The following is a 13,437-nucleotide window of genomic DNA, read 5'->3' on the forward strand; positions in this document are numbered from 1 at the left end:
ATACAATTTAAAATATAATACACAGTTTACTTTTTTTTAATTGTGTAAATGACAGACTTGAGGAAGATGATTTGCTGATCTTAGCCGGTCTCTCAAGGTCAGACTGGTCTGTCTATCTTTAAGTTTGGTCTTCAGATGTTTCTTTTCCAGTAGTTCCAAGAGTTACAGCACAATGCAGAATATTTTATTCACTACAACACAATTAACTATTTTATTTTTTATGTTATGCTATTGTTGTGTAAGTGCCGGAATTGAGTAGTAGCCATTTATTACCAAAGGATGGCGCCACTGACACAGAGAAAACAGTGATGGGGTTCATCTTAAGTTTATTCAAGTGTGCTATTATTAGTATACTTCTTTTAAACTAAAAATAAGAAAATACACTTTCAGTCTACTTTTTATGTACTTCTCAGAAATATACTTTATGTACTTATCTAAATATACTTAAAATTGCTTAAAAGTATACTTGAATGTTGAATTAGGCCTATACTGACAGAAAGGTCTCAGTATATTTGAACTATATGTACTCAATCTTTTGATCGAGATATACATAAAAATAAAATATTCTAAGTATACTTGGCTTGTAGTTGTGTTTAATCTTTTGATTGAGTAGCTTATTAAATATACTTTTTTCATATAGTTTTACATACTGTCTAATAAACTTACATTGTTTGAAAATATTGATTTATTAAGAAAACTTACAAGTATACTTGCAGTATACAACTACTAAACTACTTTAAAAGTTTACTGAGAGTATACTTCAAAGTGTATTTTCATAAACTAAAAAATGTGCTACAAGTATTAAAATATTTAACTACTAGTTCACTTGTACAGATGCAGTACAAATGAGAAACGTAGTTGCGCACTCAAAGTTTACTACACTTAAACGTATACTTTTATATAGCCTACTAAAATTGGGCGAATTTAGTCCCAAGCAGTATTGAAATAGTACACTTTCAAGTTTACTACTAGTACATTGATATTAGTATACTTACAACATAAAGTATACTTAAAAATATACTTTATTAAGTATACTTAATAAAATGAACTTGAAGTATACTTATTTTTCGTAAGGGTGGGTACATAACTAGGTTGTCTGCTAGGCTGACATAACTAGGTAGGGAGTCAAGGTGGTATAAAAGGCACAACATGCAATGTGTGCTACATTAAGAGCATGTTGAAGACATCTAAAAAAAAAAATTATATGCCATTCATTTTCAAAGTAAAAACATTCTTCCAGATTGTAACTGAGCTGCCTCGTAGTGTGTTGTGTGAGAAAAACATTAAGACTTGTTACATAACATAACGTAATTTCAAAATAACTCTAACTGCTGAGATATAAGACACAAATAAGTGTCAGAAAAAATCAGGAAGCTGCGGTTTTGCTTGGTACACTCAGTCGCACGCTATCGCAGTGAAAAAGAAAAAAGCTGATCTCAAGTCACATACCCTTGCCTTTCTTGCCAATCTTCCCACACATATGCAGCCCTATCCACACCCAGACGCACGTTTGATGTAAACAGACATACTCATACTCAGACAGGCATATGCCAACACCACACCCCAACCTCAACCACAAATCTTTTACTTCAAGACCCTCTTCTTCAGCGATGTGGCCGTAACTTGGTTGAAACGACAAAAGGCAGGTAGACACACACTGTGATTCTGAGGAACTGACTAGCAGTAAATGTTCAGAGGTGAACAACAAGCACCTGGACAGCAGACAAACATCTGTTCACTGAAGTCTGTCAGACACACTGAGAGCGGAAACCTCTAGTGTGTTTGTGTGTTTACTCTATAGTAGTCTGTTATTTAACAATCAAAGATTTTCTTACTCGCTTCTAACTGGAGAGGACAATGGATGACTTGGGGCCTCTCTCAGTCTCATCTCAGTGTTGAACTGGTGTTACCATGGGGATGTAATTACACTCATTACTGACAAAGGTTAAAGTCAGATCATTGTATATTGCATTGTAATCCCTTTCTATTAGTCTGGTGTGACAGAATAACCATATGAATGAATCAGGTGAATCTTATCGGCCAATTAGAGACACTGAGCCTGCCTAAAGCACATTTAATACCAAAGTAGCTTTATTGTTTTTTGGCAATTGCCAGACATCACTGTAATAAACCATGCATTTCATTAAGCACATGATATATGCTAACTTGATTTCTGCAGGATCTGCTGAAAATTCAGCTTTGCCATCACAGGAATAAATTACATTTTAAAATATATTAAAATAGAAAACAGTTCTTTTTTCTATTCTAAAATATTACTATATTTACTGTATGTTTGATCAAATAAATGCAGCCTTGGTGACTTCTTTGAAAAACACTTTCAGTAGTGTACTTGTGGTTTTTCTCTTTTGTAAGTCGCCGTGCAAAGGTGTCTGTTTAATGAATGCACAGTGACCCAAATAAACCAAATTCAGTGTGAAAGTTTTGTTTCCAGTCATAATGTATAAAGCTACTGACTTTTTTAAGGGAGCGGCCCTTTCTGTATCACTCAGATAGGAGTGGTTCATGATCAATAAGCCTAGCACTTGTCTGGGAAGATAGGAGGAGACACTTTATGAGATCTATACCAAACCAAATATAGGGCAAAAATGAGTTAAACGTCTGTTAAGGAAATTACCCCACCCCAACATACAAAATGTGACAGTGTTGTTTGTGTGTGGCCTTGTGCATACTTACGTTTGACAGTAAATGTTCTGGTCATTAACATGAAGCCCCCCTACCCCCATCCACACATATACACACAGAGCAGTGAATGTCCTTCCACAAAGGATGCAAATGACAGACAGGAGGGATCCATATCAGTCCTCAGATCAGCCCGTCTAATCCTCTCAAAGACCTGCAACACAATTCAGTCCCATTCACTGAGTCAGAGTCAGATTTCTAGCCAGAAAGAAGACAAAGATTCCAGAGTTTTAAAAGGGATAGTTCACCCAAAAATGAAAATTTTGTCATTGTTTACTCCCCCACCTTGCTGCTCCAAACTTGCACGGCTTTCTTTCCTTTGCAGAATAAAAGAAGATATTTTGAATAATGTTTCAGTGTTCCATATTATGAGAGCCAATGGGGTCCAGAACTTTGAAGCTCCAAAAAGGACATGAAGGTTGTGTGAAATTAATCCATATGAACGGGATGGTCTTCTAAAGAAACACATCTAAACAGATCAAAATTAAAGGTGCAGTGTGTAAATTTTAGCGGCATCTAGCGGTGAGGTTGCGAATTGCAATATAGAGAAGTTACGGTGGCCAACACAGGACAAAGATGTCGTCGTCTGAGAAAGCAGAGAGTAGCCAGTCAAGCAAACGTTCTCTGTAGAGCAGTTTGTCCGTTTAGGGCTACTGTAGAAATATGCCGGCGCAAAATGGTGACTTAACATGTAAGGGGACCCGCGGTATATGAGCTAGAAATGGCTCATTCTTAGATAATAAAAACATAACGGTTCATTATGTAAGGTCTTTATACACCTCTGAAAACATAGTTATGAATATTATATCGCATTTCTGTTCATAGATCCTCCTAAAATTTACACACTGCACCTTTAAAGCCTTTATTAATCAAACGCAAGCATTCAAAACCTGCATCAAATATGGCGACACAAACCTAAAATCTCATGACATTTGGTGATGTGACATGTGAGAACTTTTTTTTTGACAGAATCTTTAACCATTTCACTTGTCCCTCCTTTTATTAAAAAATGAATTGAATTGGGCCAATTTTCTAAAAAAAAAAAAAAAAAAAAAAAAAAATTGCTGTGTTGGGTCAAATATGGACAAACCCAACCGTTGGGTTTAAAAATTTTATATAAAAATTTAGACCAACAGTTGGATTTGTCCATATTTGATATTCAGATGTTAAAATAATAACATTTTCAATAGTATAGCTACAAAACACACAAAAAACATGGTTTTAGAGTGAAAAAAATTACTTTTTCTGGGTAAAGCTAAAAAATGCTGGGTTAAAAACAACCCAAGTTAAGTTGAAAATGGACAAACCCAGCGATTGGGTTGTTTTAACCCAGTGGTTGGGTTAAATAAAAACGTGCTGGGTAGATTTAACTCAACTATTGTTTAAAAATGACTGTATTTCTTGCTTAAAACGAACCCAAAGTATATTTAATAAATTAACATTTATTAATATGTTATATGAATAATAATTAAACAATAAACATTTATTAAATTGCTTATTAATAAATGTTCACCTTTTGATTATTATTGTTGCCTCTAGTAATTATGTGTCTGATTTTTAATTTCCAACATATTTTGGGTTCATTTTAAGCCAGCCATATAATCATTTTTAAACTATAGTTGGGTTAAATGAAACTACCCAGCAAACATTTAACCCAACCACCAGGTTAAAACAACCCATTCGTTGGGTTTGTCCATTTTCAACCCAACTTTAACCCAGCATTTTTAGAGTGTTTTCTATTTTCAACAAATGCTGTTGATTGAGCTTAGCTTGTATTAAACCCAGACTATTTAAAACCTCCAAATAACATTAATAAAACATCTAAAATGTTTATCCCAGACTATATACACAAATAATCTTACAAATAATGTTACTGGTTGACTTAAGTGCTCTCTCACTCACTGTTTTTGCACTTCTTCTCACCTGGATAATTCAGCGCAGCAGTGAATCGGCTAGTCTTTGCTTAGTCTCCAATGGCTTTTAATTAATACAGGTCTGTCACCGACTCTGTTCCCCCATAATAGTCTTTTCAGCTGTCTCCATGACCAAACAAGCTGGGATGAAAGAGAGAGAAAAAGAGCATGGGCAGTGGGCCATTCAAACAGGTGTCTCCTCTTTCCTTAATACCACCTCTTCTTTCTTCCCCCTCTCTCTGCTCACCTCTATGAATGGCTTGGCCAAGCAGTGATTTGTTTTCTGTCGCCTTGAGGCTGGAACTTTAGTGGCCAACGTATAGACTTCAAGGCACCACCGTGCTGCCTGGTAGATCTGCAAATAGACCTCAAGTTTCTTTTGGGTTTCTCTACTTCACACAACTGTCTGACAAGCAAAGAAACATTCAGCTGCAGCTTATCTGAATCTTTTCCTCTAAATTCATCTGTTTAAATCATTATTAGTAGATAAGGTTAGGAAGAAAGTCACATACATAAACAGATACAGATGGCCTAATGACTCTCAGAAAGGCCAGAAACTCTTATCTGGAATCATCAGACCTATTGTATTCTTATCAGAGTCTCTCTGCCCTGTCCTGAGGGCTGTTGTCGTGCCCTGTGGAGAAGGGAGGAAACCCTCTGTACTAGCGACATTTTGTATGTTATTTTTGTTGTTGTTGTTTTTTTTTTTTTCAAAAAGAAGTGAAATGGCACATTTCATGAAGTTTGAACTCGACCTGTTCACTCACTGTAGCTTTGCATGTATTTTTATTTTTAGGAATATTAACACACAATGCTAGTACCTAGCTAATAAAAATATGTTCAAAAAACATTATGCTAATGTTCCCATTAAGGAATGACACCATTTTCAACTAAAAACAGAAAGCTTTTCATGCATTTTGGCCATTCATTTACACAACAACGGCGTTTTGGGGCCCTTAAAATGAAAACTTTTGAAAACGGGATTCAAAGTAGTGTTTCTTTACAAAATGGCACCGCCATCTACTGGCCTGGCATGTATTATACAGCTTTTTTAGTAATTTTTTTGGATCTGTGTGAACAGGGATTGTTTTGACAACGTTGTCGTCTGTGCACAAAAAAAAGCCAAGGGAAAAACCTTTCAGTTTTTAGTACATCATTGTCATGTAAATGTACCCTGAGTTATTAAAACATTACTTCTGAATGTTCTCTGAAATGTCCAGTTTTTAATTTTCTTTCTTGATTATGTGAACGTTAAGTGAACATAACTTTATCATTTTTCAAACATTATGACAACGTTACTTTTGAATGTTCTCTGAAACAAGCTGCAACGTTAAAAATATGTTAGACGAATGTCCAACTAAAACCTCAGAAAAGAAAAAAAGTTAGCTGTAAAAAAACTAAAACTTACACAGTGAAATACCGTTTTCCATTGAAACAGTAATATACTGTAAAAACAATGCATTCTGGGTAATTTTATTTGTTGTTTTCGATAAACTAACCTATAGGCTACTTTCTCGAGAATGACAAATGATATTACCCAGAATGCATTGTAATATACAGAAGTAATATACCATAAAAACAATGCATTCTGGGTAATATTATTTGCCGTTTTCGAAAAAGTAGCCTACAGGTTACCCAAAATGCAAATAAAATTACCCAAAACTGTTTTTACGGTATATTACTGTTTCAATGGAAAACAGTACTCTATAAATTTGTTTAGTTTTTTACAGCTATTTTTTAGAGTGTGAACGATGTGTAAATAATGTTTTTGTGCTAACATTTTGACAAGATTATTAGATTACCAGATAACTTTGAACAAACATTCTATTAACGTTACTGGAAGAACATTTGTTCATAACCTTTCCAGAACGTTAGGAAAGTTCTGAGTGATCCAGTGTGTGATCCAATATGAAAATGTATTTAAATATATATCATGCGCAATACACTCTACATTATTTTATGCTATTGTTCCGTTTTGTTGTAAGCATGCGAACCTCTAAGGACAGGTGTCTCCAAACCTCTGTCATCAACTTCCTTTTCATTGCACACAGGATGAGAAAATCATATATTCATGATTTTTATTTTATTTTTTTGCAGTACTGACATCGTGACATGAGAGAAAACAACAACGATTGCATCAATTCCACACACTGTCTTTCTCCCACACCGTCTTTTTTTTTTTTTATGCCTCTGCATCTGACACCTTTGTGGTATCTGCAGACATAAAAGATACCCGGTTTGTGTCTTACTGCTCTAGCTTTCTTTCATCAGCCCACATGCATTCACACAACCACACATAAGTACACACAAAAAACAAAATCTGATTTCTTAATGTTCCTGTGGAAAAACTGTGAGCTTGCATGCATACAAAATCAAACTTCAAACAAAAATATAAGTTCCATTAAACCATGACCTAATTAAGATACACTGAAGAGGAGTTAGAATATGTGTATTAACAGAACAATTAAATGCAACAGATTTTGAAGGCACAAACGCACACACACATACATGCAGATCACCTTACAACTCTCCCAGTTTGAGAAGCAGAAGTCATCTCTGTTGGCTGGGGGCAGGTGAAAACACATGTTCTCCCAGAGGAAAGCACACACACATATACACACATTGCCAAAGGGTTTTTCTCTTTGAGAACTGCCCTTCCTTGCTCCCTAAAACCAGCGATAGGTCTGACCTCTCATTTCAGCCAGGTGTCTACGTCTCTGTTCACTAACCAGCATCTGTGATGGTTACAACCAAGTATTGAATGACTGCAATATTATAGAGAGTAATGGTTGCTCTTTTCTGAGAGATAAAGTAGGACTCTTTGTGATAATTTGTCCATTTGTTTTTATATATGATGCCAAACGGCCATTTTAAATAGCTAAATATCTTCCCTGCATTAAACAGACCATATTAAATTCAAATCTTAAGTGTCCCATTTTACCAGTTGCCCCACTATACTTGTATAAATTGAGACATATATACATATACATGAGTTAAGTTAATTTTAAATGGGGTTTGGATGTTTTAAACAAAGGGAGAATTGTACGATCTGTGATCACTCAGACTGTCTCTGTGATTTTATCTGATCATCAACACATTAGCACCTTTAAATGTGATAAAATGCCATTCAACTTATGCAAAACATAAAGAGCTCAGAGCACTTGAGAGATTAACATACAGTGTGTGTGTTTCTGTGTTAAAAAAGCAAATCCCTCCTAATTTTTCTGATTTAATTTCACTTATTGTAGGTTCACTCCACACATAAAAAATGCTTGTGTGTTCTTTTCACAGACCAACTGCAAATTATGACACTTTCACAAGTGTTGTGTGTGTGTGTGAAGCCTCTGGTTGAATGACATTTAAAGGTGTCTGAGAGTGAATGAGACACTTCGTTGGGAATTTAACGTCCTTATCACGATTCAACAGCCGAATCGTGATAAGGACGTTAAATTCCCAACGAAGTGTCTCATTCACTCTCAGACACCTTTAAATATTTAGCTATATACCATTCGGTGCACATATATGTGTGTGTGTGTGTGTGTGTGTGTGTGTGTGTGGTAATATAAACACGTATAATCATATTGTACCACTTTGTTTACAAGAAATTAACATATTTCTTGATATAGGCAAAGTTAACTGGTTTTGTGTGAAGTTTTCTGCAGACATACGATTGAAACGCTTATTTCTGTCACAGGACGTCGTTTTCTTCAATCACACACAGAAAATTTAAATCACGAAAACAGGAACAGAGCGTTCACGGATGCAGCTACCTGCTCTCTGAGCGCGAGACTCGAGCGCGCTCGTGCGTGCTGCTTTGGATTGCGTGTGTGAGGGGCGGGGTTTCAGCGCACTAGTGGGGTATTTAAAATCGACTGAGCTCCACAGCAGTTTAGAAAGTCAGTGTAGAATTTCTGGAGACTGACAGCACCGGAGGAGTGTTTTAAACATGGCATATTACGAAGTAAGCCAACATTTACTCAAAAAAGCGTTTTGTTAAATTAAGTTTGATTGCATTTAAATAACTTCTCTAACTTTGTCTGTTTACTCTTTTGCAGCACATTGTCTTTGAAGATGATTTATCGGCTGATAACAGCTCCGAGTTCGGCTCGGGGGACATTGGAGCCAACTTTGAGGTCCCGTGCAACCTGGAGGTCAGTCACGAGTTCCAGAGGATCTTTCTTCCAACCGTGTACGGAATCATATTTGTTTTGGGTCTTGTCGGAAATGGACTGGTTGTGCTGGTAATGGGCTGCCAGAGGAAATCCAGAACCATGACAGACAAGTACCGTCTGCACCTTTCAGTGGCGGACCTTCTGTTTGTGCTGACCCTGCCGTTCTGGGCCGTGGACGCGGCCAAAGATTGGTACTTTGGGGGGTTCATGTGCGTGGCCGTGCATATGATTTACACGGTGAATTTATACAGCAGCGTCCTCATCCTCGCCTTCATCAGTCTAGACCGGTACCTCGCCGTGGTGCGCGCCACAAACAGCCAAGCTCCGAGGAAACTCCTCGCCAATCGCATCATTTACGTGGGCGTGTGGCTCCCCGCCGCGCTCCTCACCGTCCCCGACCTGGTGTTCGCCAAAGCGGAGACCAGCGATATCCGCACCTTCTGCGAGCGCATTTACCCTCAGGACTCTTTAACGACTTGGGTGGTCACTTTCCGCTTCCAGCACATCCTGGTGGGCTTCGTGCTGCCCGGGCTCGTGATTCTCACCTGCTACTGCATCATCATCTCCAAGCTGTCCCGCGGCTCCAAGGGCACGCAGAAGCGCAAGGCGCTCAAGACCACAGTGGTTCTGATCGTGTGCTTTTTCGTCTGCTGGCTGCCTTATTGCGGGGGGATCCTGCTGGACACGCTGGTGATGCTAAAGGTGATTCCTCACACCTGCGAGTTCGAGCAGGGTCTAGAGAAGTGGATCTTCGTGACGGAGGCTCTCGCGTACTTTCACTGCTGCCTCAACCCCATCCTATACGCGTTTCTGGGCGTGAAGTTCAAGAAGTCCGCTCGCAGCGCTCTCTCTACTAGCCGGGGGTCCAGTTTGAAAATTCTGCCGAAGAAGAGAGGAGGGATGTCATCTGTATCCACAGAATCCGAGTCTTCTAGCTTTCACTCTAGTTAACACAAGCGCGCGTGCACATTGGACTGTGAATATACTTCCAAATATTACATGAGATATGTGCTTTGTATAGGAAAAAATATAGTAAACAGGCTGAGCCTGATTGAAAAGTTGATCGAATGTAAATATGTCTGTCGGTATGGTATCGCATACTGCACTGCTTCCAGTATTACTGTAAAATCTCTTTTATTGTGAACATACAAATGTGTTGATATAGTGTGCAAGATGTTTACTGTACATATGTATATAGATTGTTTTTTTTTTTACTGGTTCCTTTCTGCACTTATGTAGACCATTGCATTTATTTATTACATGATAAACCACATGGTTCCAGTTTAAAAGAGCTGCTTTGGCTATTTGAAGTCTTGCAATAAATTGTTTGAGTACTAATATTGTGTGTGTGTGTGTGTGTGTTGACCACTTTTCTTAAGTAGCTAACTCTTTTTTAAGGGCATACCCAGTGTCGTTTACTTTCATTCTGCACAGAGACATGTGATCTGACGTAGTGGAAAGCACTGTTACTTCCACTAACTTCTTCAAAGTAGTTTTATCAGAAGTTATTCAAGCATGTGGGAAAAGTACCACAATTACAGTACTCTCAGCCTATAATATCCCCCTTCTGTCACATATGCATGATGGGGATTCCCTGAGATGTAAACCCTCTCAGGTCTGACCAAACACACAGAGCACCCTTCTGCGGAATCCCCAACATGCTGCGGCATCCATTCAACCATGAACAAACACACAAGTGAGCTTTCTAACATGCAAATCATGCTATCTTGCATTGACAGTTTTGGTTAACTTTCCAAATTTAATTTCTTATCATCCTCATTTGTGTTTTCTGTTATTTGCCCCCCACAACTGTCCTTTTACCTCACAAAGGACTATTCAGGTAGTACCATAACAAAACCACGTTACCATGTCTCTGACCCTGATTGGAAGTACCAAACATACCCTGTGTGAGTCATAAAACCTCATTTTGTATGACTGATTAAATAAACTGGTTCAGTGCGGTTTCGTACAGATGTTTAGGTAAAAACCCACTATTCCGGTTTGGGAAATAATGCTTGTAAACACATTTGTTAGAAAAGCATTATTCAATAGAAAAGAAAAAAAAATTTGTACAGCACCTGATAATTTTGCTTTCTATGAAACTAACAGGACTGAATATGCTATAAAGTGTCTCTAAGTGTGTTTGGATACTTAAGTTACACTTATGTCTGAATCTCATTGAATATCACAATTACATAACTAATCATCAAACCACAAAGGAAATATGCTAGAGATTTTCTCAGAACTAACTACATTTTTTGTAATAACTTAACCAACTGTGAAAGTGATGTTGGATGACTGACGTCATTTCCCCTCGAGTTCACACATGTGTCCTAGCAGAGCATCTACAGGTGTAGTTCATCACATAAAATTGTACAAGCAAAAAACGTGTTATGGAGCATTCCTGTAGCTCAAACAGTAGAGCATGGCCATCAGCCAAATACATAAATGAAACTGCTCAAATAAAATGTTGAGATTTTATGGGTACTTTCCATAGACATAAGGATTTTTATATTGTACAAACTGCATATTCTATCCCCTAACCCCTAATCCTACCCATCACAGAAAACTTTCTGCATTTTTACATTTTCATAAAACATCATTTTAAAAATGTCCCCACAAGGTCAAAGAGTTCATTGCCATCTTTCCCAATAACAGAAAATAAAGGGTTTACCAGGACTACACACACACACACAGCTTGAATATATATATTATTGGTCAAAAGTTTGGAATAATATTATTAATTGCCATTACTCCAGTCTTCAGTGTCACATGATCCTTCAGAAATCATTCTAATATGCTGATTTGGTGCTCATGAAACATTTTATTCAGCAAAGATGCAGAAAACTGGTACTCTTCTTGTACTCTTCTTTTAGAGTGAACAAAGAACAACCACATGCAACTAAAAGCAGTGCGTATTACGTTATATAGTAGTATTGAGTGGTGCAGTGGGTACAATGTTTTTTTTTTTTTTTAAATGAGATTTTGGTTAAAGGATTAGTTCACTTTGAAATGAAAATTCGCCCAAGCTTTACTCACCATCAAGCCATCCTAGGTGTATATGACTTTTTTTTTCTGATGAATACAATCGGAGAAACATTAATAAATATCCTGACGCATCCGAGCTTTATAATGGCAGTGAGGATACCAACAAGTATGAGCTGAAGAAAGTGTCTCCATCCACATCCATCCATCATAAACGTACTCCACACTGCTCCGGGGGAATGGACTTAATAAAGTCTTAATAAAGGACTTAATAAAGTCCTTCTGAAGTGAAGCGATGTGTTTGTGAAAAAAAAAAATATATATCCATATTTAACAAGTTAAGAAGTAAAATATCTAGCTTCCGCCAGACAGTCTTCCATATTCAACGTGCTTCACACGGCTCCGTGGGGTTAATAAAGGCCTTCTGAAGAGAAGCAATGCATTTCTGTAAAAAAAAAAAAATCCATATTTAACAAGTTATGAAGTAAAATATCTAGCTTCCGGCAGACCATCTTCCATATTCAAAGTTACGAAAAAAAACGGAACTGGCGTTGCGTCAGTTATGCTTTTTCCGTAAGTTGAATACGGAAGGCGTAGGACGTAGCGAAGCTTTTTGAACTGCAAGAGTTTTACACTTTCTTCATAAGCTGAATACGGAAGGTGGTCTGGCAGAAGCTAGATATTTTACTTCATAACTTAAATTTGGAAATGCATCGCTTCGCTTCAGAAGGCCTTTATTAACACCCCGGAGCTGTGTGAAGCACGTTTATGATGGATGGATGTAGATGGAGACACTTTCTTCAGCTCACACTCGTTGGTATCGCTCACTGCCATTATAAAGTTCGGATATGTCAGAATATTTATTAATATATCTCCGATTGTGTTCATCAGAAAGAAGAAAGTCATATACACCTAGGATGGCTTGAGGGTGAGTAAAGCTTGGGCTAACATTCATTTGAAAGTGAACTAATCCTTTAAATGGCTGAAATAAGGCCTGTGGTGAACACAAGCTCAAGACACTTTCACATTTTATTCTACGACATAAAACACATCAGTATTACCCCACGTGTGATTTTTTTTAACTGTTACGTACTAAGTGGCTAAATGGGACTACAGTTGACATTAAACGTCATCAGCTGAACACGCTTTTACAGCCTCGTTATACTTATAATTGTGCTCTTATGAACTATTCTAACTCAAATGTTCTGGGAAAATGTTTGTAGATAAAAACTGAAAGAGTTGTTGGAAGCTTAGTGATGGTGACGTTGAAGTCGTGGGAGCGTGGTGTAGTTCATTTATAGCTTATTACTTCTGTCAGTTCATCTGTGAAAATTACGTGGACAAAACATGTAAGCAACTTTTATTGATCACAGAGCTTGTTTTTTGCGATAATCCAACAGCCTATGGAAAAATCCTATTGGGTTTTGTCGAGGGAACCAGTGTGATGCTAACTGCTGATTGGTCTACAAAGTGACGCCATTTTGTATGGCCATGTAGAAAACACTATGTGCTTGTATACTATACTCCAATTCGATGCAAGATACAAGATCACTTCTAAACCCTTTTTATGGAGATTACATATCTATGCAGCCTGCATTTATTACTAGTGATTCATGACAGTAGCATTCAGTTCAAATGGGGTGAGGATGAACCACAATAAAACCACG

At 37.4% G+C, this 13,437-nt stretch overlaps 1 protein-coding gene across 1 annotated transcript; it reads left to right on the forward strand.

Moving 5' to 3' along the window:
• Positions 1 to 8,410: 8,410 nt before the first annotated feature.
• cxcr4a (chemokine (C-X-C motif) receptor 4a) lies at positions 8,411 to 10,123 on the forward strand. The gene is made up of 2 exons (XM_051897899.1): positions 8,411 to 8,574; positions 8,669 to 10,123. Exons 1-2 carry the CDS (start codon positions 8,560 to 8,562, stop codon positions 9,734 to 9,736), a joined length of 1,083 nt encoding a protein of 360 aa, XP_051753859.1. The 5' UTR covers positions 8,411 to 8,559; the 3' UTR covers positions 9,737 to 10,123.
• Positions 10,124 to 13,437: the final 3,314 nt, after the last annotated feature.

This window comes from Ctenopharyngodon idella, chromosome 6 (assembly GCF_019924925.1).
Source record: "Ctenopharyngodon idella isolate HZGC_01 chromosome 6, HZGC01, whole genome shotgun sequence".
Taxonomy (NCBI): domain Eukaryota; kingdom Metazoa; phylum Chordata; class Actinopteri; order Cypriniformes; family Xenocyprididae; genus Ctenopharyngodon; species Ctenopharyngodon idella.